The 25,913-nt window shown below is 38.2% G+C and overlaps 2 protein-coding genes and 1 long non-coding RNA gene across 7 annotated transcripts in view; 1 reads left to right on the plus strand and 2 right to left on the minus strand.

The window, feature by feature from the left end:
* Positions 1 to 1,775: 1,775 nt before the first annotated feature.
* Positions 1,776 to 7,479, minus strand: LOC125000691. Its single transcript, XR_007111358.1, has 3 exons — positions 7,270 to 7,479; positions 6,693 to 6,808; positions 1,776 to 3,283 (listed from the first exon to the last, which is right to left on the minus strand). It is a non-coding gene; the product is annotated as an uncharacterized LOC125000691 (long non-coding RNA).
* Positions 7,480 to 8,264: 785 nt separating this feature from the next.
* Positions 8,265 to 22,640, plus strand: LOC125000641 (kinesin heavy chain-like). Of its 2 annotated transcripts, XM_047576237.1 has the most exons (27): positions 8,265 to 8,433; positions 8,579 to 8,719; positions 9,675 to 9,762; positions 9,847 to 9,920; positions 10,962 to 11,066; positions 11,160 to 11,208; positions 11,308 to 11,363; positions 12,286 to 12,373; positions 12,448 to 12,572; positions 12,652 to 12,756; positions 12,836 to 12,984; positions 13,390 to 13,538; positions 13,963 to 14,189; positions 14,282 to 14,350; positions 15,090 to 15,296; positions 15,391 to 15,534; positions 16,569 to 16,766; positions 16,864 to 16,981; positions 17,076 to 17,140; positions 17,847 to 17,956; positions 18,037 to 18,138; positions 18,286 to 18,346; positions 19,068 to 19,139; positions 19,255 to 19,359; positions 19,720 to 19,936; positions 20,019 to 20,126; positions 21,314 to 22,640. In XM_047576237.1, exons 2-26 carry the CDS (start codon positions 8,594 to 8,596, stop codon positions 20,102 to 20,104), a joined length of 2,895 nt encoding a protein of 964 aa, XP_047432193.1. In that variant the 5' UTR covers positions 8,265 to 8,433; positions 8,579 to 8,593; the 3' UTR covers positions 20,105 to 20,126; positions 21,314 to 22,640. The 2 variants fall into 2 exon arrangements, with proteins under 2 accessions (XP_047432193.1, XP_047432192.1); XM_047576236.1 differs by having other exon boundaries at positions 8,271 to 8,719.
* Positions 22,092 to 25,913, minus strand: part of LOC125000636 (plakophilin-4-like) — a 30,574-nt gene continuing 26,752 nt past the window's right edge. For all 4 annotated transcript variants that reach the window (XM_047576229.1, XM_047576227.1, XM_047576230.1 and 1 more), the window contains exon 22: positions 22,092 to 25,273. In XM_047576229.1, the coding sequence (XP_047432185.1) occupies positions 25,013 to 25,273 (261 nt within the window). In that variant the 3' untranslated portion in view covers positions 22,092 to 25,012. The remainder of the gene's footprint in view (positions 25,274 to 25,913) is intronic.

Below are 25,913 nucleotides of genomic sequence, written 5' to 3' on the forward strand. Positions count from 1 at the left end.
CTGCAGAGGAAAGAAATCATCCAAAGAATAATTAACATTCAATAACATTGAATTTGACTGGAGATGTCCAGAGTTCAACACAACTAAAAAACCTGTTTACAACTTTCAATTTACTTTACAACACTTTACAGCTTTTATCTGATGTGGAAGGTATGTTAGTTTGTACTTTGATCGATGATAGTCGCCACTAATATCTAACATATGATATAACATATGAAAATCACCTACTTTAACCCAATTAAACATATGTTTTAAGATAATTCATATATTATTTTATTCTGTAGTATTGGAGAAAATGTGCCTTCACCACAACAAGTTACAAAAGCAAATTCTGAAAAATGTTTTAATATCAGATGAAGATCACTGAACTCATTTTAACTCAACTACATCTAGAAGCAAACATCACTGTGTTCATCTGATGAACGATGTTGGAGGATGTAAATTATTCTGAATTCTTATTGAACTGATGTCAATGTATTTCTATAAAGAGATGAAGGTGTGTGAATACTAATCTAACAAAACATCCAACCTCTCTCTATAACACAGTCTCTGCCTCAACGTCAGTCGTTTTATTTTACACATTTACACGTTTCTTCATCTCTAGAAAAAACAAGAGTGAGAGGCTCCAGTGTCAAGGTGTGAACGGGGGTGAGGACAGGTGTTAAGACTGTACTGTAGGCTGATGGCAGATTATATCTCAGTCCAGTTTCCTTTACTCCTCTTTCAAATCATCCACCTTCACTGAATTTATGTGCTGCCACATCAGCACAAAATGTTTACATCCTCCGTCCCAAACTTGTATTTTCAGCTCTGACTCAGATTTCAGCTGCTGACAACTGATATTAAAGAGTTAAACATTATAAACTACTGACTTGACCTTCAGACAGAGTTTACACAGAGAAAAATATCTGTGACACAACGTGGTGAAAGTGAAAATAACTTTAGACTTAAATCTGAGGCTGGATCCAGATTAATGAAGATTTAATAATTTAATTTAATCTGATCATCATACTGTTTGATTCCAGTGAATCATTTATCTAATAATAATGTAGACTGATCTTCAAACAGAGTGACACAAACTTAAAAATGAAATAAGAAGTGAACATCTTCTACAAACATTACAGAGCAGAAACAAACATTAAAGTTACTGAAGACAAAGTTAAAGCTTTAAACAAATCAAACTTACAGTTTATTTAACCAGAGAGATGAAGAAGACTCCACTCCAACCTGAACACTGAACAGGTGAGTCAGCTACTTCCTGGATCAAGGGTCAGTTCACCTGTGATTGAGGCAGGACAGGAAGGAGGGATGTAGATTTTCACAATAAGACAACAATTTATCAGACATGTTTGTTCTTGATTCATTTAATTATTGTCACTGTCAGTTTTTCTCTAATTTATTTCATGTGTAGGATCTTCATCGTTAGTGTGTTCAGGACAGAACATCAATACTGATAATTATAATAATATGTCACAGGGAATATTTTTACTTTTGATACTATAACTACATTTTCATGTTAACACAGATTGTCACTGCAGGACTGGAGTATTTACTACAGTCTGGTGCTTTTACTGAAGTAAATTGTTGCGCCCTGGTCGAGGGGTTTGGGGACAGAATATAAAAGACTAGGCAACGCAAGGTGATTCAGTTTCAGTTTGTCTTTAATTACAGGACAGGAACTATTTACAAATGTGTATATATCAATTGAAACACGGCTTCAGGGTGAACAAAAGGCCACAACAACAATTGTTTGTTTCCACATTTTTATTGGTGTTTGTACCAAAGGAAATATAAAAGATTTTATATTTTGAATGAACTATATTTAGTCTCACATCTGGAATTGTTGGTCACTTTCAGAATATGATTCTCCATAAAAAACATGTATCCAGCTCAGTTAATTATTTGATGATCATAAAAACAATGTGGTGTAATAATGACATAGTACTTAGTACTTATTATTCAAATACTCAAAGAATAAATAACTGACGGATAAATCCACAATGAATGAATCTGTGGTTATAGCCTATGATTAAAAGCAGCATCAGTCAAATTAAAATAAACTATTATCACATTTGTACCTTTGCTATGTTAAGTACAATTTACTGAAAATTCTTGAAGTTCATGGACACACAAGCCAACAAATCACCTGACAGTTTCAATAAAGAAAATAATATAGAAAATGCAAATCACATTATTTGTACAAAATATTGGCTTTTACCAGAATAACAGCTTTTTATTGGTCTACAAATCACAGACATTTTATAACACTTTATTTACAACTAATCTTTCTTCCAGATAATTACACAGAACACTGACTCATAACTTCTTAAAATGCAATCTGTTATTTACCAGAATTTCTGTCTTAATAATAAATAATAAAAAATAATAAATAAAATTGTGATAAAAATAATAATAATAAAAAACACATATAAAAAAACATATGTATATATTATTTATTTTCAAGTACAAATATGCATGGAATATTTTTCTATTTTAAAAGCATTAGTATTTAAATGTAATATAAAAAATAATAAAAACAGTCCTTCTTGCAAGAGTTTCATTGATAAAGGCTACTTTATTTTCATAGGAGGCCCTCACTACAGCACACAGGTGTTTCGCCTTTTACCTTTGAAATGTTAACTCCAGACAGGTGGTTCAATGACGTGTACGACATTTGACTCTTCACTTTGGAATCTGGACTTCAAAACACAGCGACCCTGATAAGATTCGAACCCGATAAGATTCGAACCCATGTTCTCAGAGTCTCCAGACAGTCCTCTATCAGCGTGAGCTACGAGCTTCTCTCTGAACGCTTTTGTCTTCGTCACATTGGAATCTGGACTTTAAAAGTTTTGATCTTCAAAAGTCATGATGGTCATAGGATTTGAACCCATGTCTTCACTCTGACCATAGACTCTTCTAACAGTCTGAGCTATTTGTTTTTCTTAAACCATTTCAGTCTCTACTTTGACTGTTGGACTTAAAATTGATCGACCGTCATAAGATTTGAACCTACGTCTTCAGACGTGTCAACCAGTCATTTAACTCTCTGAGCTATTTAACTGAGAGTCTCTGGTCTTTCATTGACATTTTTCCTCTGTTTCTTTGGGTGTTGAGCTTCAAAAGTCATGACTGTCATAAGATTTGAACCCATGACTTAACACTGACTATAGAGTCGTCTAATAGCCTGAGCTATTTGTCCACATGTCCCCTGTTTTTCTTTTTTTTTCCTTCCTTCCTTCAGTGTGAATCTGCAGGATTTACCTCCAGGTCTCTGACGTCCCTGCGTGGACAAAATAAAATCATGTATTAAACATATTGTCTTTCCTCTCCACAGCGCAGACACGCGTCTTTTAAATAAATAAATCTTTGTAATATAGTCTCACGGTTTATTCAACATAGTATAGTATGACGTTTTTTTTATTTTTCGACATAGTATAGTATGACGTTTTTTTTTGACATAGTATAGTATGACGTTTTTTTTTTGACATAGTATAGTATGACGTTTTTTCAATTTTTCAACATTGTATAGTATGACTTTTTATTCAATTTTTCGACATAGTATAGTATGACGTTTTTTTTCGACATAGTATAGTATGACGTTTTTTTTCGACACAGTATAGTATGACGTTTTTTTTCGACACAGTATAGTATGACGTTTTTTTCAACATAGTATAGTATGACGGTTTATGTCAATTTTTCGACATAGTATAGTATGACTTTTTTTTCGACACAGTATAGTATGACGTTTTTTTCAATTTTTCAATATAGTATAGTATGACATTTTTTTAATTTTTCGACATAGTATAGTATGACGTTTTTTTCAACATAGTATAGTATGACATTTTTTTAATTTTTCGACATAGTATAGTATGAGTTTTTTTATTCGACATAGTATAGTATGACTTTTTTTTAATTTTTCGACATAGTATAGTATGACGTTTTATTCAATTTTTCGACATAGTATAGTATGACTTTTTTTTATTTTTCGTCATAGTATAGTATGACGTTTTATAAAATTTTTCGACATAGTATAGTATGACGTTTTATTCAACATACTATAGTATGACGTTTTATTCAATTTTTCAACATACTATAGTATGACGTTTTTTTCAACATAGTATAGTATGAGGTTTTTTTCAATTTTTCGAAATAGTATAGTATGACGTTTTTTTTTATTTTTCGACATAGTATAGTATGACGTTTTTAGTCAACAAAGTATAGTGTGAGGTTTTTTTTAAATGTCTCGACATAGTATACTATGACTTTTTTCAATTTTTCGACATAGTATAGTATGACGTTTTTTTCAATTTTTCAATATAGTATAGTATGAGTTTTTTATTCGACATAGTATAGTATGATGTTTTTTTCAATTTTTTGACATAGTATAGTATGACGTTTTTTTTTATTTTTCAACATAGTATAGTATTACGTTTTTTTCAACATAGTATAGTATGACGTTTTTTTCAATTTTTCAACATAGTATAGTATGACATTTTTTTAATTTTTCGACATAGTATAGTATGACGTTTTATTAAATTTTCGACATAGTATAGTATGACGTTTTTTTCAACATAGTATAGTATGACGTTTTTTTCGACACAGTATAGTATGACGTTTTTTTCAATTTTTCGACATAGTATAGTATGACGTTTTTTCAATTTTTTGACATAGTATAGTATGACGTTTTTTTTTCGACATAGTATAGTATGACTTTTTTTTTAATTTTTCGACATAGTATAGTATGACTTTTTTTTATTTTTCGACATAGTATAGTATGACGTTTTTTTTCAATTTTTCGAAATAGTATAGTATGACGTTTTTTTTTATTTTTCGACATAGTATAGTATGACGTTTTTGTCAACAAAGTATAGTGTGAGGTTTTTTTTAAATGTCTCGACATAGTATACTATGACTTTTTTCAATTTTTCGACATAGTATAGTATGACGTTTTATTAAATTTTTCGACATAGTATAGTATGAGTTTTCTTTTCCAACATAGTATAGTATGACGTTTTATTCAATTTTTCGACATACTATAGTATGACGTTTTTTTCAATTTTTCGACATAGTATAGTATGACGTTTTTTTTCGACATAGTATAGTATGACGTTTTTTTTCGACATAGTATAGTATGACGTTTTTTTTTCAATTTTTCGACATAGTATAGTATGACTTTTTTTTCAACATAGTATAGTATGACTTCTTTTTCCAACATAGTATAGTGTGACGTTTTTTTGCTCCAGACTCGTCTACTTTTGATTATTTATGATAAACTGAGCGTCTTTGGGCTGCAGACGGCTGGTCAGACAGAAATAAGACAACAAGGATGATGTGAGATGCTGCGAGCAACCAGGAGATTTAAGCAGCACCTGAAACAGAAGGAGGACACAAGAGATGTACATATCAAACTTTAAGTTAACAGCTCTTCACACCACAGCGAGCAAATAGCTGCAGGCTGTGTCCTCTAGGATCCTTCTCTCCTTGAGCTCAGGCTGAAATTAATCTGGAACAGAGATGAGGACATGCACAAGGGTCCAACAGAGCAACTTCAATAAACTGAATTTATTAGACCGACGCATATCGTGACGTATCACTTTTTTCAACATATTATATTATGACTTTTTCCGACATGTATTACGACTTTTCTCAACATACTATTTTCATCGTATAAGCCTATATGACTTTTTTCAACATATTATACCATGACTTTTTTTCGATATACTAGACTAAGACTTTTTCTTCGACATACTATATTGTGACTTTTTTGACATATATGACGACTTTTTTCAACATACCATACTAAGACTTTTTTGTCACATTGAGACTTTTTTTCATCATATTATATTATGACTTTTTTCGACATGTGACTTTTTTTTTCTTTTATCCATTTAGTGTGAACTGTATTTTCTCCTGATGCAGGATTTACCTCCGAGTCTCAGACCTCTCCCTCTACAGGTCCATCTCAAAAAATTAGAATATCATCAAAAAGTTCAATATTTTTTGTCACTCGTTTCAGAATGTGAAACCCATATATTATATAGATTCATTACACATAGAGTGACACATTTCAAACATTGTGATGATTGTGGCTTATAGATAATGAAAACCTAAAATGCAGTGTCTCAGAAAATTAGAATATTACATAAGACCAATGGAAAAAAGGATATTTTAAACAGAAATGACCACTAAGCAACAGTCCAGTCCTTTTTCTCCTTAACCCAGGTAAGACCCTTGTGACGTTGTCTCTGGTTCAGGAGTGGCTCTTGATGCTCCTTGTGAAACTGCTAAAGCTAAAGCTTCTTTAGCAATGACCTTTTGTGGCTGGAGGGTGTCAATGATTGTCTTCTGGACACCTGTCAGGTCAGCAGTCTTCCCTGTGATTGTGTAGCCGTCGGACCCAGACTGAGAGACCATTTAAAGGCTCAGGAAACCTTTGCAGATGTTTTGAGTTAATTAGTTGATTAGGGTTTGACACCATGACTTTCCAAGATTGAACTTTTTCACAATATTCTAATTTTCTGAGACACTGAATTTTGGGTTTTCATTATCTATGAGCCACAATTATCAAAATTTCAAGGAATAAATGTTTGAAATGTGTCACTATGTGTAATGAATCTATATAATATATGGGTTTCACATTCTGAAATGAGTTGAACTTTTTCCTGATATTCTAATGTTTTGAGATGTACCTGGACTCTGAGCAGGTTTCAGGAGGAACATGTTTCTGCTGAGCTCGGCCCAGATAGAAACATGACTGTTGGTTGAACGTTTTCTTCCTGAACATCCCGTCAGTGCATTTAGAAATCTGCAAGATGTTTGTACATGGTTTAAGAACATTTGGAGATAAAATAATAATAATGCACTCACCTTAAATAAAACAGCGATGCAAAGAAATAAAAATAAAGCCAGTATACACACATGTTTGATATACTATGCTTACGTGTAGTAGATTTTAAAAGTGTATAAATTAAATAAAAGGATACACGTTATTTTGAGCAAGCTAAGCTACTAAGATTAAATTATTAACTAAATATATTGTTATATTAAAGTCTTGGCTTAAATCTATAAAAATATTAGATCATTATTTTTAAATATATAATAAAAATAACACACTATTAATATTAGAAGCAGATTATTTTGAGTTGAAGCAAAGCTACAGAATATTTCTTTTTACTTTTAGCAAAACAAAGCTAAGCTAAGCTAAGCTTCAAAGCTAACAGGTAAACACGAACAGGAAGTCAACTTTAACTCAGGATGTTACTGTACCTGGACACTCGATGTCTCCGTGTTTATTACAATATTTTCTGTTAATTTCCTCTTCATTGAGTCACAAGTTGTCTCGTTTTAGGACAAAAGAGACATTATTTAGACTAATTAACAACACCTGTCCGCTTCTTCTTCTCCTTCTTCTTCTATGGGGTTTGTAGGCTTATAGGTGCATTACCGCCACCAACTGGACCCAGGCGAACCTGCATGAATTTTTTTTAAACATACTTTACTATGACTTTTTTTCAACATACTATGACTTTTTTCAACATACTATACCATGACTTTTTTCAACATACTTTACTATGACTTTTTTCAACATACTTTACTATGACTTTTTTCAACATACTATACTATGACTTTTTTAAACTTACTATACTGTGACTTTTTTCAACATATTTTACTTAGATTTTTTGACATGCTATACTATGACTTTTTTTTAAACATACTATACTGTGACTTTTTTAAACATACTTTACTATGACTTTTTTTAAACATACTATACTATGACTTTTTTCAACATACTTTACTATGACTTTTTTTAAACATACTATACTATGACGTTTTTCAACACACTGCATACTTTTACTGCACGCTGCACATATTGTACTATGACATAGGGGGACGGATATTCTTCATTCATAATTTATGAACATATTAAAAATAAATATATAAAGGTTGTAGCTCGATTAAGACAGTCAGTAAAAATCCACTGTTAATAACTTGATTTGTACAGTTCGTCTTTATATTTCTAAGACTTCTAATACCACTTTAATAATTAATTGTATTGGTTTTAATGTACGTTTTGATTAAAAAAATAAATAATCTGGACTTAAGTTCTTAATAATGTCTAAAGTATGTTTGTTTCGTCTTATAAAATGTCGCAAACGAGCTAATGCTAAATAATTACATATAAAATAAAAGTAAAGCTTTTAGAATAAACTGTGCGCGCGCTCACAAGAGACGCTGATGGGAGCACATGAGCGCGCCGCGGCAGCGTGCGGGAGCGCGCCTCTACTGCCACCCTGGATGTTGCGGCTGTCTCTGCGCATCCTCCTCCTCCTCCTCTGCGGACACGAGTGTTGGAGGAAACAAGGACGGGGTTCTTCTGCGCGGTTTATCGGTGTCAGCGCCGCAGAGAGAGGCCCGTGACACCGAGGAAGGGTGAGCTCCTCCCCGGGACGCAGCGCTGCGGTTGATCCGGGTCATGGCGCAGCTGAGAGCCGGAGATGCTCGGCTCGGATGAAGGAGGCTCTGAATAAGAACCGGACTAAACTCTGATCCTGTGTGTTTGTTTATTTGTGTGGAGGTGGAAGCAGCAGCCATGGTGGATGCGGCGGAGTGCGGGGTGAGGGTGATGTGTCGCTTCAGGCCCCTGAACGAGGCCGAAATCACCAGAGGAGACAAATACATCCCGAAATTCAAAGAGGACGACACTGTGCTCATAACGGCAAGTCATCCCCTCTGGTGTTTCCGTGTATTCTGCTTAACTGTGTGCAGGTAGGAGGAGGTGAAAGTCACCTGGAGCTCTGCAGGAGCTCTGTGCGCCAAGTGCGCAGTGGTTTTTATTCTTATTCTTGTGAAAATGAAAAACTAACCTGCAGGGAGTCACAGGGAGACGATGCAGAGGTCAGAGGTCACTCATGCTGACTCACCGTTTTAAATGTGCTGATTCATGAGCATCAGTACTGCATTTAGATTCACCTCACATTTGATTTTTTAGGGGATGTTTGTTTTCTGCTCCCTGGAGTCCCAGGCGGGTGGAGCTAACACGGACAAGCCGTTTATGTAGCTTTATTCTGGGAGCAAAGTGACAGAATCTAAAAGACAGGAAATGAAGCCTTCCCTGTTTCAGAGGCAGCAGCTCTGAATGATTCATGCTGTTCCATTATCACCATCAATCAGTTTATCCTGATTTAAAAACCACAGTTAGTAACGGATGTGGAGGATATTTACTGATGCTACGTTGAAAAGAAGTGAGTATAATGTCTCTGGAGGACGGGAAGTCAACTATTAAACTGTTACGTTTATTTATGTTTTTAGATTTTTTCGCTGCAACCGCACCTCCTTCCTTCCTCAGCCTGTGTGTGATGCATTATTGAATCCTGAAACTGAGCTTCACCTGATTCTTCCTGTGCAGATGTTTCCTTTTAAAAGAGAAACGTTTTAATCAAGATCCCGTTTGCAGCCACAGTTAAATTAAAACCTTTTAAAAGTAAAAACTGATGCCGTTTCATTTCATTGTCATGCACACATGAGTTTTTGTTCAGGAGTTTTCTCACATGTAAAATCACTCTTGATTTCCAGAAACAACCCATCCATCAGCCTCTTGGTGCATTAAATCAGATTTTTGATTAGATTTTGTTGCTGTGCTGCGTCTGAGCCTGAGTTTGTGTCTGTTACAGGGAAAACCGTACGTGTTCGACCGGGTGCTGCCTCCCAACACGTCGCAGGAGCAGGTGTACGACCAATGCGCCAAACAGATCGTCAAAGGTTCGAGCGTCTGCTCTCAGACTCTGGTTAATGGAGCCGTGAACTTTGGCTTCTTAGTGACGGTGTTTTTTTTATTTTTTCCAGATGTGCTGGGAGGTTACAACGGGACCATCTTCGCCTATGGACAGACGTCCTCTGGGAAAACTCACACCATGGAAGTAAGACACCTATGGAAGTGTATTAGAGACACCCAGGAGAAAAAAATAAGAGGAGGTAGATTTATTTTTCATCACGCACCAATAAAGTAGACCTTCAAACCGGCAGCAACAGTATGTGACTAAATCCAAGTCCCTGTTGACATGAAACAGTCCAATATAATATATCAGCAATAAAACAGAAAAAATAATCACAATACAATTTTAAATTCTTAATATTTATTATTAATTAAGCCCTAATTAAACCCCTGTCCTGTCTGTGAGTATCGGCGGTACCATACGCATACGTTACGGCTTAAAGGTCAACTTCATGACAAAGTATTTCAACTTTTTTTTTTACTTTTTCCTGGAAATTTCGATTTTTTTCCTCCCATTGTTTCTCAAAATTCTGACTTTTTTTCTTGAAATTCAGATTTTTTTCTCAATTATTTTCTTGAAATTTTTTTTTTCTCAATATATTCGCCTTTTTTGTCAATTGTTTTATTTTTTCTAATTTTTTCCTCAAAAGTTTAACTTTTTCTCGATTTTTTTTCTTGAAATTTTCACTTTTTCTTAACTTTTTCTTGAAATTTATTTATTTTTCTCAATATTTTTGACTTTTTTGTCAATTGTTTTATTTTTTCTCATTTTTTCCTCAACATTTTGAGTCTTATCTTGAAATTTTCAACTTTTTTTCTCAAAATTAAATTTTTTCTCGACCTTTTTTCCCAAAATTTTAACTTTTTTCTCAAGGTTATGATGAATAAAAATCCTCCTCCTCTAATGTTTTTTCTCATGGGTGGCCATAACACTCCTCCAGAGAGAAAGGGCAAAACATTCCCGTGACTACTTCACAGAAAAAGTCTTCTAAATCTTTAAGATTGTACGTATATATGTGTTTATTGTGGATATTCTGACCTTTCCTCCTGCAGACAGATTATTAAAGCAGCGTTTATTGTGTAACAGACTTAAACCAACCAGTAAATCCACATTGATTCACTGCCTCTTCTTTTAATGCTTTAATCCGACCTCCGAACTCTTTACATTCTCTTCCTCTGCGTTCAGGGAAAACTCCACGACCCTCAGCTCATGGGCATCATCCCTCGCATCGCCCACGACATCTTCGACCACATCTACTCCATGGACGAGAACCTCGAGTTCCACATCAAGGTCAGACACGCTTTTCAGTTTTTCTGCTGCAGAATTTAAGCCACTTTTTAAAAGAATTAGGACGTTTTAAGTTTGATCTGTGTCTCGGTGCAGGTCTCCTACTTTGAAATCTACCTGGACAAGATCAGAGACCTCCTGGACGGTACGCAGAGACTCTGTGATGCTACTTTGCTCTTTGTTTAATTAAAACAACTTGAATTTTTAACATTTGATCTTCTTCTTTTTATTTTTTTTATTAAAGTGTCCAAGACGAACCTCTCTGTGCACGAGGACAAAAACAGAGTTCCCTACGTCAAGGTTGGTCGTGATGAGTCCTCAGACTTTACACTCATAAATAAATGGTTTCAGATCAGGATTAGTTTCAGATCAGGATTAGTTTCAGATCAGGATTAGTTTCAGATCAGGATTAGTTTCAGATCAGGATTAGTTTCAGATCAGGATTATTCGTCTGTGGTGTCACTGTCGTGTAACAGATGCTTCAGAGGGAGAAACGAAGCAGGAAGAGTCAAGAATAAATGAACAAACTTAACTTAAATAACTTAAAAAATAAATAAATATTAATTATTTGCATTCACCACCTCAATTTTAGTTTATTTATTATATATTTAAACCAAATTCCTGTTTTTATTTTACTGCACAAACACAACTTTACACAAATAACTAAAAATATTTAAAAGAAAAACAACTGATCATTAACAAAGCTTACGTTAAATTACGTTATGTCTGCAGAAAGATACAGACAACAAATGTGCAACTCACATTATTTATTGAAGGTAAAAGGTAAATAAACTATAATAGCAAAATAAAATCAATCTTATGCATTTATTAATCTATGTTGGTTCTGCTTTATTTGCATTATTTTTTTTTTATTATTATTTCTTTATTCATTTATATTCTCGCTTTGGTCATAGGCACATTTTTGTTTTTTATTTAATTATTTTTTTATTTTTTCCATTTAATTTATACGTTTTTTTAAATTTATTTCCCTTCAGCCTTTTCTTTTTTTCTTTAATTTAGCCGCTTTAACTTTTTTTTTAGTTTACTTATTAATTCCCCCTTTTTCTTTTTCATTCTCGTTTTTAATGTAATTTTTCTGCATTGATTTATTATTATTTATTTCCCTTATCTCGTGCCTTTAGCGTTTATTTATTTACTATTATTATTTTAATTATTTTTTAATTAAATATGCGTAGCTAACGCGGGCTAACGTCTGTCTCAGGGTTGCACCGAGCGTTTCGTGTCCAGTCCAGAGGAGGTGATGGACGTTATCGATGAGGGCAAAGCTAATCGGCACGTGGCTGTGACCAGTACGTATCGTTTATTATCAACCAGGTCAGAAACCTTCATGTAGATGCTAAAACCTTTTCACATTTATTTCTAGACATGAACGAGCACAGCTCTCGCAGCCACAGCATCTTCCTCATCAACATCAAGCAGGAAAACATCGAGACGGAGAAGAAGCTGTCGGGGAAACTCTACCTGGTCGACCTGGCCGGGAGCGAGAAGGTCGGTCACGGGGGCGGGGGCTGCAGTAGCAGTCGTAGCTAAAGCTGATGCTAATCTAATAAAGTCTACTTTTGCACAGGTGAGTAAGACGGGAGCGGAGGGCGCCGTGCTGGACGAGGCCAAGAACATCAACAAATCTCTGTCTGCGCTGGGGAACGTCATCTCAGCTCTGGCCGAGGGAACCGTGAGTTCTGTTCTGACTCTTATTTAGTTAATTACGGGATAAAGGGTGAGAAAACTCATCTGCAGCGGCTCCTCCTCAGAAATCCCACGTGCCGTACAGGGACAGCAAGATGACTCGCATCCTGCAGGACTCTCTGGGAGGAAACTGCCGCACCACCATCATCATCTGCTGCTCGCCGTCCGTCTACAACGAGGCCGAGACCAAGTCCACGCTCATGTTCGGACAGAGGTACCGTCCCCGGCCTCCTCCGCTACAATCACATCACCCAGACACACAGTCAGGGCTTTATTTGTTGACGTCAAGGCTGCAAAATAACAACCAGATGGCTCAGAGTCCCACTCTGCATCTATTTATAACCGTCCTCCTTTATTTGTCTCCTAAAGCCCAGAATAACTCCCAGCAGAGCTCTATTTAGAACCTTTTAATGGTCCTTTATTCGTTTAGAGAGTAACTTAATAAACAGTAACGACCGGTTATGTAATGAACACAGATTAATGTGCACAAGAGTCGAGTCTGAACGTTTTTTTTTACGACACAAATCAAATGCAAACTTTATGCCTCAGCTCTGCAGCTCCGAGTGAAAAAATAATAATAAATAAATAAAATAACACAGTTATCTGGTTTGTTGTCCAGAGCTAAGACCATCAAGAACACGGTGTCGGTGAACCTGGAGCTGACGGCCGAGGAGTGGAAGAAGAAGTTCGAGAAGGAGAAGGAGAAGAACAAGGGTCTGAAGAGCGTCATCCAGAGGCTGGAGGCCGAGCTGAACCGCTGGAGGAACGGTGAGATCTGGTCCACACTCATCCTCTGCTGCCTGGCAACCGCTGAAACCCTCCTCCCCTCCCTCCTCCCCCTTCCTCCCCCCTCCGCACAGAAATGATGCAGAGTCAGCGTTTCTGCCTCCGTCCTGAGTCAGACATTCATCAAACAGCAGCTTCTCGGTTCTCGTTTCTTTGTTTGTTTGTTTGTTGACTGAACCAAACGTCAGTGGATCGATTCACCGCAGCGCAAAAAAAAATCCACTTTTATATTCACAGAAAAACTAAACGACAACATTTAAGAGAACAGTGTTTGAACCTAAAATCCACAGAAGTTTCTGTGACTAAATCCTGTGTGGATGTGTTGTTTCATTAATGGCATAAAGCAGGATGTGTAGAACAGCTGTGCTAGCGTGCTAATGAGTTAGCATTTAATAACCTGCTGCAGGTGAGAACGTCCCCGAGGACGAGCAGCTGAGCTCCAAAGACCAGAAGAACGTGGAGCCGTACGACAACACCCCCATCATAGACAACCTGCTGCCGGCCGGAGGAGGAGGAGGAGGAGGAGGAGGAAGGAAAGGAGGAGGAGGAGGAGGCTTGGTATCGGTGACCTGTGAGGAAAGGAGCAAATACGAGGACGACATCAGCGACCTGTACAAACAGCTGGACGATAAGGTGACGACGTCGGCTGCCACATCTGGAACATTTCAGATCCTGCACAGATTTTTAAATTCTCTCGTGTTTTTTTTTATTTATTTTTTGTTCAGGACGATGAAATCAACCAGCACAGTCAGCTGGCAGAGAAACTCAAGGAGCAGATGATGGACCAGGAAGAGGTTCGTTAAAAAGTCTTGTGGCGTAAAGATGCAGAAAACGAAATTAATTATGCACCAAAAATGTTTGCATGAATTTAGACGGACAACGTGAATGTATTATTTTATTTTATTTCATCCTATTAGTTTGATGTCTGTTCTCATTCTACATTGTGTTTATTAATTTATTTTTTATTTATTTATTTTATTTATTTAGTTTTATGAGCTGTGTGATATATGTATTTTATTTATTTAAAATATTGTTAAAAATAAATAAATGTTAAAAGGTAAATGTATGCATTCATTTTATTTATATTATTTTTTAGGTATTTGCTTATTTGCATTTAACCTCATTTAGCCCCTTTAATTTTTATTTATCTATTTTATTTATTGCACTTCTGTTTAATCTGTGTAACTCAGCAGAAATAGCTACTAGCAGTATTTGGACAAGCTAGTTAGCATTTAGCAGGACTCAATTATGTTTTGATTTCACTAAAAACATTTTATTTGTTAATTAAATTAAGGAAACTGAGTCAAATTTATTTTTAAATATTTTTTTGTGATTTATTTTGCATTTATTCTCCTTTTTTTTTGTTGCACAAGCTTCGACCTCACTATTATATAACCAATGTCGCTACATTTCTATTTTCCTCTGTATGTTTTTCAGTATTTTTTGTATATTCTTTCACATTTTTTTCTATTTATATATTGGCATAAATAAACAACGTCTCACGTAAAAACCTGCACGCTTCCTTTTTTTCAGCTGCTGGCGTCGACGCGCCGCGACCACGAGAAGATCCAGGAGGAGCTGTGCCGGCTGCAGACGGAGAACGAGCTGGCCAAGGAGGAGGTGAAGGAGGTGCTGCAGGCTCTGGAGGAGCTGGCCGTCAACTTCGACCAGAAGAGCCTGGAGGTGGATGAGCGGGAGCAGGCCAACCTGCAGCTGACCGAGGAGCTGCAGCACAAGACGGTAGCACTGTGAATAACCTGCGGGAGAAAAGGTGGAGGTTGCTCCTGCTGTAAGTGAACCTGGTTTTGGGGGTGGTGGGGGCGTCTTTGTTCAGGCGCTGCTGTCGGTGGTGCAGAGGGAGCTGAGTCAACTGCAGGAGCTGAACGGCCTCCAGAGGAAAAGAGCCGCCGAGGTCCTCAACCTGCTGCTGAGGGACCTCGGAGACATCGGAGCCATCATCGGCACCGGGGACGTCAAGGTGAGACAAACCTGTTAAAGAGATTTACACTACTGGACTAAAAAATGAAAAATAAAAAGGTCCCACACTGAGTATCTGGCTCCTTCACCATCATTAAATATGAAGCTTCTAGATTTATGGAAGGAAAACTCCATGGACGTCATTCTCTGGGACCAGTGTTGATGAACCTGGACCTGAGCTACTGCAGCAACCCCACATATTAGCACTTTAGCAACAGTTAGCTAAAAAAAAAAAAAAAAAAAATCAGTCGGCTAACAAAAACGGTTAGCTAAAAGCAGTAAAAAAAAACTAAAAAACTAGCTAAGTAAACAGCTAAAAAATCAGTTAGCTAATAAAAAATCTGTTAGCTAACAAGCACGTACTAAAACAGCTAAAAATCAGTAGCTGAAAATGTGTTAGCTAAAAAAACAGTTAGCTGGAAAAAACTGTTAGCTTAAAAAAAACAGTAAGCTAAATAAACAGCTAAAAAACAGCAAAAAAACAAAAAAAAAAACAATTAACCAAAAACGGTTAGGTAAGAGACAGCTAAAACTAATTAGCTAAATAAATTAGCTAAAAAAAACAGTTAGCTAAATAAACAGCTAAAACGTTAGCTAAAAAACAGCTAGCTAACAAACACCTACAAAAACAGCTAAAAAAAACAGTTAAGTAAAAATGGTTAGGTAAGACACAACTAAAACCAATTAGCTAAATAAATTAGATAAAAAAAACAGCTAGCTAAAAAACACCTACAAAAACAGCTTAAAATGAATTAAATAAATCAGTTAGATAAAAAAAAAAAAAAAAAAAAAAGCTATAAACAACTAGCTAAATAAGCTAACTAAAAATTGGGTTAGCTAAAAAGCCGTTAGCCAAAAACTCTGCTAAAAAAACGCCTAAAAACAATTAGCTAAATAAGCAGCTAAAATAATCTGTTAGCTTGTACATTCATGTTCTTAAGGCTGTTCAGTCCCTTTGAGTCGCTCAGTGCAGGTTCTGTCTGTTAAAACTCCTGAAACTCCTGAAACCCCTGAAACCCGTTGTCCTGTGGTCAGTCCCTGGAGACCAAGGGGAACGGTTCGGCGGTGGAGGAGGAGTTCACGGTGGCTCGGCTCTACATCAGCAGGATGAAGTCGGAGGTGAAGTCTCTGGTGAACCGCAGCAAACAGCTGGAGAGCTCCCAGGCCGACGTCCTCCGCAAGATCCAGGCCAACGAGAAGGAGCTGGCCTCCTGTCAGCTCCTCGTCTCCCAGGTAACCGCCCGCCGTCACCTAGGCAACCATGGGTAGATGGATGGGATTGATGGAGGGATGGATGGACAGACTGTTGTTGTCCCGTGTCCCCGTCCAGCACCAGGCCAGGATCAGGTCTCTGACGGACTACATGCAGAACATGGAGCAGAAGAAGAGGCAGCTGGAGGAGACTCTGGACTCTCTGACTGAAGAACTGGGACAACTCCAGACCCAGGGTACGTAGAGACCTCCTCCTCCTCCTCCTCCTCCTCCTCCTCCTCCTCCTCCTCCTGATAACCTCCTCATAACCTCCTCCTCCTCCTCCTCCAGAGAAGAGGCACGAGGTGAAGGAGAAGGAGGACATCGGCAGACTGGACAGAGACGAGGAACTCAAGGTAGGTTCGTCCAGAAGGAGACGACATGTATGTGTCGTGTTTTATAGATAATTGATTGATTATTTTTTTCAAATTATTATTTTATAATAGTATATTATTTTTAATTATTTTATTTTTTAATTTCCTCTATTTTGGCTTATATTTGTTTATTTCTTTCATTTTTGGTTTATTTTAGTTTTGGTTTATTTTTTCTTATTTTATTTTAACAAATTATTTATTTTATTTTATTTATTTATTTATTTTTCTTTCTTTATTATTTTATTTATTCGTCCTATTAACCTTATCTTATTTTCCACATCTATTTTATATTTTATTTATTTTTATTTTATTTTTTATTTTATTGCATTTTAACAAATTATTTCTTTTCTTTTCTTTATTATTTAATTTATTATTTTATCCATTCATCTTATTCACCTCATCTGGAGTTATTTTCTGTTTCTATCTTATGTCTGTTTTTTCCTATTTTGTTTTATTTTTTCATATTTTATTTTAACAAATTATTTCTTTTCTTTTCTTTATTATTTAATTTACTACTACTACTATTATTATTATTTTATCCATTCAACTTATTGACCTCATCTGGAGTTACTTTCTGTTTCTATCTTAGTCTGTTTTTTCCTATTTAGTTTTGTTCTGTGTGATGTCGTAGCTGGATTCTGAAACTAAAACTAAAACTAAAATGAATGAATGTCTGCTGTGTGTCCAGACGGCTGTGGAGGAGCAGCTGGAGAAGCACAGAGACGTCCATCAGAAGCAGATCAGCCGACTCCGAGACGAGATGGAGGACAAGCAGAGGATGCTGGACGAGCTGACAGAGTGAGGACACGTCTCACTGTCCTCTCGTCCTCTGGTCCTCTGGTCCCAGACGTCTCACTCTGTCCTTTCATGTCTCTCAGTCTGAACCAGGGTCTGTTACTGGAGCAACAGAGACTCAGGACGGACTACAAGAAACTGAAGACGGAGGAACAGGAGAAGGACAAGGAGCTACAGAGACTGGTGTAGGTGGACGGAGGGAGGGATGGATGGAGGGATGGATGGAGGGATGGAGGGATGGATGGAGGGATGGATGGAGGGATGGATGGAGGGATGGAGGGATGGATGGAGGGATGGAGGGATGGATGGATTCATGTTGGTTTTCTGTGCAGGATCCTGAACGAACAGAGGGAACAAGCCAGAGAAGATCTGAAGGGTCTGGAGGAGACTGTGGTGAGGATGGATAGAAAGAAAGAAAGAAAGAAAGAAAGAAAGAAAGAAAGAAAGAAAGAAAGATGCATTAATAATGAAAGAAATACTAACATGGAGGAGGAGACACTTCTATTTCTACAAACAAAATAATGAGACACGAATGAACATTGAAATTAAATAAATGAATAATAATTAGCATACTGTTAGCATCAGGAAGCTAACTAGCAACCTAGCGTCGCCATGTGGTCACAGTTCAGGAACAACAACATTAAGTAGAGAGAGGGCAACTAAGTCACAGCAACTTCAATCCCTGGTTGGGTTTATTCCCTAACCAGCTAACTAGCTAGCCAATTATCTAGCTAACCAGCTAACCAATTATCTAGCTAACTAGCTAAGCAATTATCTAGGTAACCAGCAAATTAACTAGCTAACCATCTAACAAGCTAACCAGCTAATTAGCTATCAGAGACTCTCACACCTGTTCATTCACAAAAACAACGGTGTGTTCAGGAACCACGCTGAGTGTAGGACATCCCAGATACCTCCATGTCAGATTAGACCAATCAAACCAATACTCCTCCTCCTTCTCCTGCTTTTTCTCATTTTTTCTGATGTCAATCCTCCTCCTTTTCTTCTTCTTCTTTCTTTTGCTCCTCCTTCATCATCTCCTCCTCCTCCTCCTCCTCCTCTTTTCTCTCTTCCTCCTTCCCTTTTGTTCTTCTTTCTTTTCTCCTCCTTTCAGGCCAAAGAGCTTCAGACTCTCCACAACCTTCGTCAGCTCTTCGTTCAGGATCTGACCACGAGGGTCAAGAAGGTACCGCCTCCTCCTCCGCCTCCTCTTCCTCCTCCATCTGTGGATGTGTAACGTTCACTGTCATTGGTTTTTCTGACCGTTCTGTTGTTGTTTTATGATTGTTATTTATTACCAGAGTGCAGAGCTGGACTGTGAGGAAGGGCTGAGCAACGCCGCCCAGAAACAGAAGATCTCGTTCCTGGAGAACAACCTGGAGCAGCTCACAAAGGTTCACAAGCAGGTACGATGGAGACACCTCGGCTTCTAGCTTGTAGCTTGTAGCTTTTAGCTTCTACGAGCTAAAAAGCTAGAAGCTAAAAGCTAAAAACTAGCTTTTAGCTCGTTTATGCGTTTCGTTAAGTGCTAATGAGAGAATAACATCTTTTCTAGTTCTATTTATTTATATTTGTTGAAAGTATGGATTATTATTATTTTTATTTTGAGTGTAAATATGTGTATTTGTAGCTTGAATCAAGGTGTGAACAACTCTCACTTAACATGGGATGAAATGTAATTTAATTGGTCAAATCTGACTTTAGCACAAAGTTTTACATCCAAAATGAAGGAAAATGAGAATTAATGTGTGTTTTTAACGTATCAGCTGGTTCGAGACAACGCTGACCTTCGCTGCGAGCTGCCCAAGCTGGAGAAGCGTCTGAGAGTGACGGCGGAGAGAGTCAAAGCCCTGGAGAACGCCCTGAAGGAGGCCAAGGAGAACGCCATGGGGGACCGCAAGCGCTACCAGCAGGAGGTGGACCGGATCAAGGAGGCCGTCCGGGTCAAGAACATGCTCCGCAGGGCGTACTCCGCACAGATCGGTGAGCTCAGGTGGTTAAAAGGTAAATAATCTGGTGAAAGAATAGTTTGTGAATGAACCGTTTTGCTTTTTTGGGGTCTCAGCGAAGCCCATCAGGCCGGGCCACCACCCCCAGGTGCCCCCCAGCTCCAGCTCCATCAGAGGCCGTGGCGTCTACGCCCACAAATGAAACCGCCGCCAACAGTTACCCTGTGAGTACGCTGAAATTACCACCAGGGGGCGGACATGAACAATAGCTTAGCACAGTGATAAAGAGAGGTAGCATGGCACTGTTCGGCTGGTTAGCTTAGCTTAGCATAAAGACTAAGAAACAAGTGGAAAGAGCCAGCATGGTTCTCTCCGTCTAGGTTGACTAGCTTAGCATAAACAAATGGAAAGAGCTAGCATGGTTCTCTCCATCTAGGTTGACTAGCTTAGCATAAAGACTAGAACCAAGTGGAAAGCGCTAGCATGGTTCTCTCCATCTAGGTTGACTAGCTTAGCATAAAGACTGGAAACAAGTGGAGAGAGCTAGCATAGTTCTCTCCATCTGGGTTGACTAGCTTAGCATAAAGACTGGAAACAAGTGCAAAGAACTAGCATGGTTCTCTCCGTCTAGGATGACTAGCTTAGCATAAACAAATGGAAAGAGCTAGCATGGTCTTCTCCATCTTGGTTGATTAGATTAGCATAAAGACTGGAAACAAGTACAAAGAGCTAGCATGGTTCTCTCCAACTGGGTTGAATAGCTTACTACCTTAGCATAAAGACTGGAAACAAGTACAAAGAGCTAGCATGGTTCTCTCCATCTGGGTTGAATAGCTTACTACCTTAGCATAAAGACTGGAAACAGATGGAAAGAGCTAGCCTGGTTCACTCCACCTGGTTTGACTAGCTTACTAGCTTAGCATAAAGACTGGAAACAGATGGAAAGAGCTAGCCTGGTTCACTCCACCTGGTTTGACTAGCTTACTAGCTTAGCATAAAGACTGGAAACAGATGGAAGGCGTTTGCCTGCCACCGTCTACCTGGTTAGCCTAGCTCATCTCAGCATAAAGACTGGAAACAGATGGAAAGAGCTAGCCTGGTTCACTCCACCTGATTTGACTAGCTTACTAGCTTAGCATAAAGACTGAAAACAGATGGAAGGAGTTAGCCTGCCACCGTCTAGCTGGTTAGCCTAGCTCATCTCAGCATAAAGACTGGAAACAGGTGGAAAGAGCTAGCCTGGTTCACTCCACGTGGTTTGACTAGCTTACTAGCTTAACATAAAGACTGGAAATAGAGATACTTAGCATGTCACTGTCCAGCTGGTTAGCCTAGCTCATCTCAGCATAAAACCTGGAAACAAGTGGAAAGAAACTGGAGATAAGATGGTAAACAAACTTTCTCGCTGCAGGCAGACGCATGACCACCACCTCACCTGGATCCACAAGCCCCGCCCCTCCCCTTGGAGCACCAATGGGAGTCCTTCCTCACAGACTGTCATCGCTCAGAGGAGAAACGCCTGTAAATACTGACATGAACGTAGATCTACGAGCCCTCATTTCTAACACGTTACAACATGTTTCTGTGATTCTCTGATCGTACGGCGACAAAATTAATTAATCAGATTAAATATTTTAGGAGGGATTAATTAGCATAACATTAGGAAGCTAATGTTTGTGCAGCTTTACACAAAGGGAAGTAGCAGTAGATTTATAATTCAGTATCAAACCAGCATTCATTCATTTAAAGGGATAGTTTGGAAACAATAGTTTACGTGCAGCCAGCAGCTGGTTAGTCTAGCTAAGCATTTAGACTAGCTTAGCATAACAAAAAAAAACACAGAAAGAGCTAGCCTGTCGGCTGACACTTTTAAGTCTATAGTAATGTAAGCTAAGCTAACTAGCTGCAGGCTTTAGCGTCACATGTAGGCCTACTCCTCCATAAATGCTAACAGTGGATTTTTAAAAGTGGGGAAAATTAGATATTCAAACAAATTCTACAATAAATGCCAACTTGTAATTTATTTATTTTTATTTATTCCCGTGTTCTCATTGTATTGTTTATCTGGTTTTATTTTTTTGTAATTGTTTTGTTCATACGCAGAGCTAAATTTAACGGTGCATAAATGCTAACGTTGGAAGTTGGAAATGTTGAAACTATACGAATGTCTTCTGTTTTTGTTTTTTTTAATTATTTCCCCAAGCCGCCATTCAGGGACACTGACCAGCCAATCAGACGCTCCTTGAAGCAGCTTCTTTAAAACTTTTTCTTAATTGTTTTTTGCAACGTCCTGCTTTCCCGTTAACGATCCTGATCGGCCAATCAGAGTCGAGGACGGAGCAAAGCAGCTCTTCTCTTAAATCCCTCCGATGGTCTGAAAGTCTTCGTTATTCACTCTGCCACACTTTGTGCCTTTAGAAACACCCGAAAAAGTCAGAATAACAGACTTCAACTGAGCACCCGCAGAACGACAAATCTATTTCCACCCTCTTAAAGATGCATTTAAATGTCTGCGCTGCTTTTCTTCATGCTGCCGGCTGAGCATGTGTTTGAACATCACCACATATCTGGAAAACTGCATGGACTGGAGCTCGAGTTATAAAGGCATGCTCAGGGAGGGCTGTTTGTTTACCTCATCATGATGTACATTTTTGTCGTGGCTTCACACATCTGAATATACCTGATGCAATTAAAGCGAATAAAGATCTATTTCCAGTTTTTGTTTTTCCGAGATCAAACCCACAAGTTTCAGGCGTCATGATATAATCTTTAATCCCTATACATATATATTTCCCTCTGTAACATCGCACATCATCATCATCATCTTCATCATTGTCGTCATTGGTCTTGGACACAACAGACAGATGGGGGGACGGGGTGTTTGAGTATTTGGGTCACGAGTAAAATTAATAAAAATAATAAATAATAGAAAAATGTTCTTCACACAATCACATAGAAAGTCCTACATATTGAGTACAACAATGTAACAGGACGGTTGAACCATTGCATCTGTACAAATAGATTTTTTTTTCTTGTTTTTTCTTTTTTTTTTTTTGTCTGTCACATGATTCACATACTTTATGGTTTACTGCACTTTTTGGCCAACATTACAGGAAAGCAAAGGGTTACACATGTAACCCCAGTTCTCTGAGGAGTCTTTAAAGGTTCCCGAGAGTGAGTGAGGACCCTCTTCTCCAGAAAATAAATAAATAAATAGATAAATAAAACACCTGGGTCATATAGTATTTTTATTTAAATAGTATATGTCCCAGGTACGCTCTCTTTTCATTTTTTTTTTTCCAGGTGATGCTGATATCTATGTTATAAAGCCAACACACTGCACACTTTTACTGCAGAGAGAAATTAAATCTGTTGACGTGAACAAACACTCTGGTAAACGACAAAATTCAGGGCCGGGTTTGTTCGAAAAAAGAGAAAACAAAAGCAGCTTTTGACCACTGACGGTTTATACTTATGGACAAACCCACCGTGACGTCACCCACTGGATTCTGAACCTCGAATATGAAGCCCGAAGTGGGCGGAGCCAGCAGTCGCCATGTTGGATGAGCTTTACTCCGCCCAAATATGGACATGGGGCCCGACCAATCCTCTGCTCGCTGTTAGCTCAGGCTACCACCAGTCACTCAAAGCAGGAACGCCCTTATTTATGCAGAATTTTAAACCTTAATGAAAAAATAAACAAAGGAGTTAGAAAAAGATTCACCCCCGTGCAGTTGTCATGAATAGTGAAATTAACCTTTGAGACCAAAATCCTTTTATGTACCAGGCTGTAAACATGTTTAATAATGCTGTATAGTTGGGCTTTTTAACATGGGGGTCTATGGGGATTTGCTCCCTTTTGGAGCCTCTAGTGGCCACTCGATGAACTGCAGCTTTTTGTTCCACATGGGCTTCATCGCTCCGACCTGGAGGTTGACACTTGATTTTTACTTAGGTCGTTTATGCTTCATCCGGTTTAGCAAGTTTTAATAAAATGCCAAATAATACGCTAGCACAAATGAACGGACGGCTAATGCTAGGCTAAGTCAGTCAAGCTACTAGGCTAGGCTAATTTTGAGTAGTTCTTTTCGAGTTGTAAATTTAGTTAATCGGATATAAATTATATATCTATTTTTTTTTACACAATTTATTTGCAAATTTAATTTCTCAGGTCAATAAACATTTTAAAAAACACGTACATGCAAGGAATTTTTTTTTTTTCACGCAACGAACACAGAGACAAATTATTTGCATGTACAATCATACTTGGCAATAACGACTTTTCTGATTCAGATGAAGCAAAATTAACATCTTAACCTCCTGAAACCTTTTGTTTGTGGTGCATTTTTAATTTTTCCAAGATATTTGTGATTAGTTGGACCTAATTAGTAAACTAAGCATCAACTCTGATCTTTGAAAAAAAAATGTCGTGGACATAGGGATTATTTCACTGGATATTACAATACTTGAACAACAGGATTGCAAACTTGCTAATTAGTGGCGTAGTAGCTCGTTACTACCGACAGAAGTTGTTAAATGTTGGTGTCACATCAAACTAGAGAAGTTAATAAAAATAAATAGACAAGTTAGAACCATAAACTTTGATGAGGTTTTGCTGCAGAACAGATCCACTGAAATCATGTTCTTACACCACCTAGTGTGTTGACCTTATGCTGCCACTAAGCTAAAACGTGCTACAAACATAAAACCTAATGTCCACATATGAGGACGCAGGGTCTCAGGAACTTTGCCTTGTTTTTTAAATTCCCATTAACCAATATGGTGGCCATGTTACAACAGCTAACGAGGTTTATATGTAGATATGTGTGTATTTGTAGCTTGAATCAAGTATAGTCTAAGTTTAATTTAGCATCATTTTGTTTTTAAACCACTACTGTTTGGGATAAAGGGTCCGTGATGCTAATTATGTTCTTGTGGCTCCAATTAAAGGTCAAAAGCTGCATGGATCAAACCCAGCCCTGGTCATTCAGCACAGTTTCAACACAGATGCACACACATCCACATGCATCCACGACCTCCCACACAATCATTCAAGGCTCCACGTTCACATCGACACCCACGGAGACGGACGGCCAACGCTGCTGCGCCTCTAAACCCAGGAGTCTGGGGAGCCCGTGAACTTGTTCGCCCTGTTCGAAGGCCTCCGGGTGGTGGAGTAGAAGTCCACATAGTTGGTGTTGGCTTTGAATCGGAGCGACTGGCTGGCGTAGCCGTCGGGGGGGGACGACGGGGTCAGGTGGACCGGATCGTCCTCGTACTGGTCCTCGCCGAAGCCTTGAGGGGACGACAGGTACATTCTGTAGCTGTTGTAGTTCTTCCTGTCGGGTTCGTCGTAGAATGGCTCTGGGTTCTGGGAGGATAAGGACGATCATCAAATTAGCATCAGAGCTAATGACCGACTAATCTGGTAGAGCTCCGCCCATAAATTTCTCTGTGGCCGAAGGCTACTTAGCCTCACAGCTAATAGTAGCTCTTTCTGGTTTCCCAGACTCTTAGCTAATATTTTCTCTAATAGTAGCTCTTCGTAGCCTCCTAGTTAACAGTAGCTCTTCCTAGCCAATATTAGCTCTACCTAGTTTCATAGCCTCTCAGCTAATGGTACCTAGCCCCCTAGCCTCTTAGCTAAGAGTTTCGCTTCCTAGCCCCCTAGTCTCACAGTGAATAGCAGCTCTTTCTAGTGACTATCCTCACGGCTAATAGTAGTTCTTCCTAGCTTCACAGCTAACACTAGCTCTTCCATGCCTCCTAGCTAATACTAGCTCTTCCTAGCCCCCGAGCCTCAAAGTTAATAGTAGCTCTTTCTAGCGACTGTCCTCACAGCTAATAGTAGCTCTTCCTAGGTTTCTAGCCTTCTAGCTAATAGTAGCTTGTCCTAGCCTCTTAGCCTCTTCCTGGCCTCTTAGCTAATAGTAGCTCTTCCTAGTTTTCTAGCCTCTTAGCTAATATTAGCTACTCAGAGCTTCCTAGCCTCCTAGCTAACAGTAGCTCTT

Source organism: Mugil cephalus, chromosome 23 (assembly GCF_022458985.1).
Source record: "Mugil cephalus isolate CIBA_MC_2020 chromosome 23, CIBA_Mcephalus_1.1, whole genome shotgun sequence".
Taxonomy (NCBI): Eukaryota; Metazoa; Chordata; class Actinopteri; order Mugiliformes; family Mugilidae; genus Mugil; species Mugil cephalus.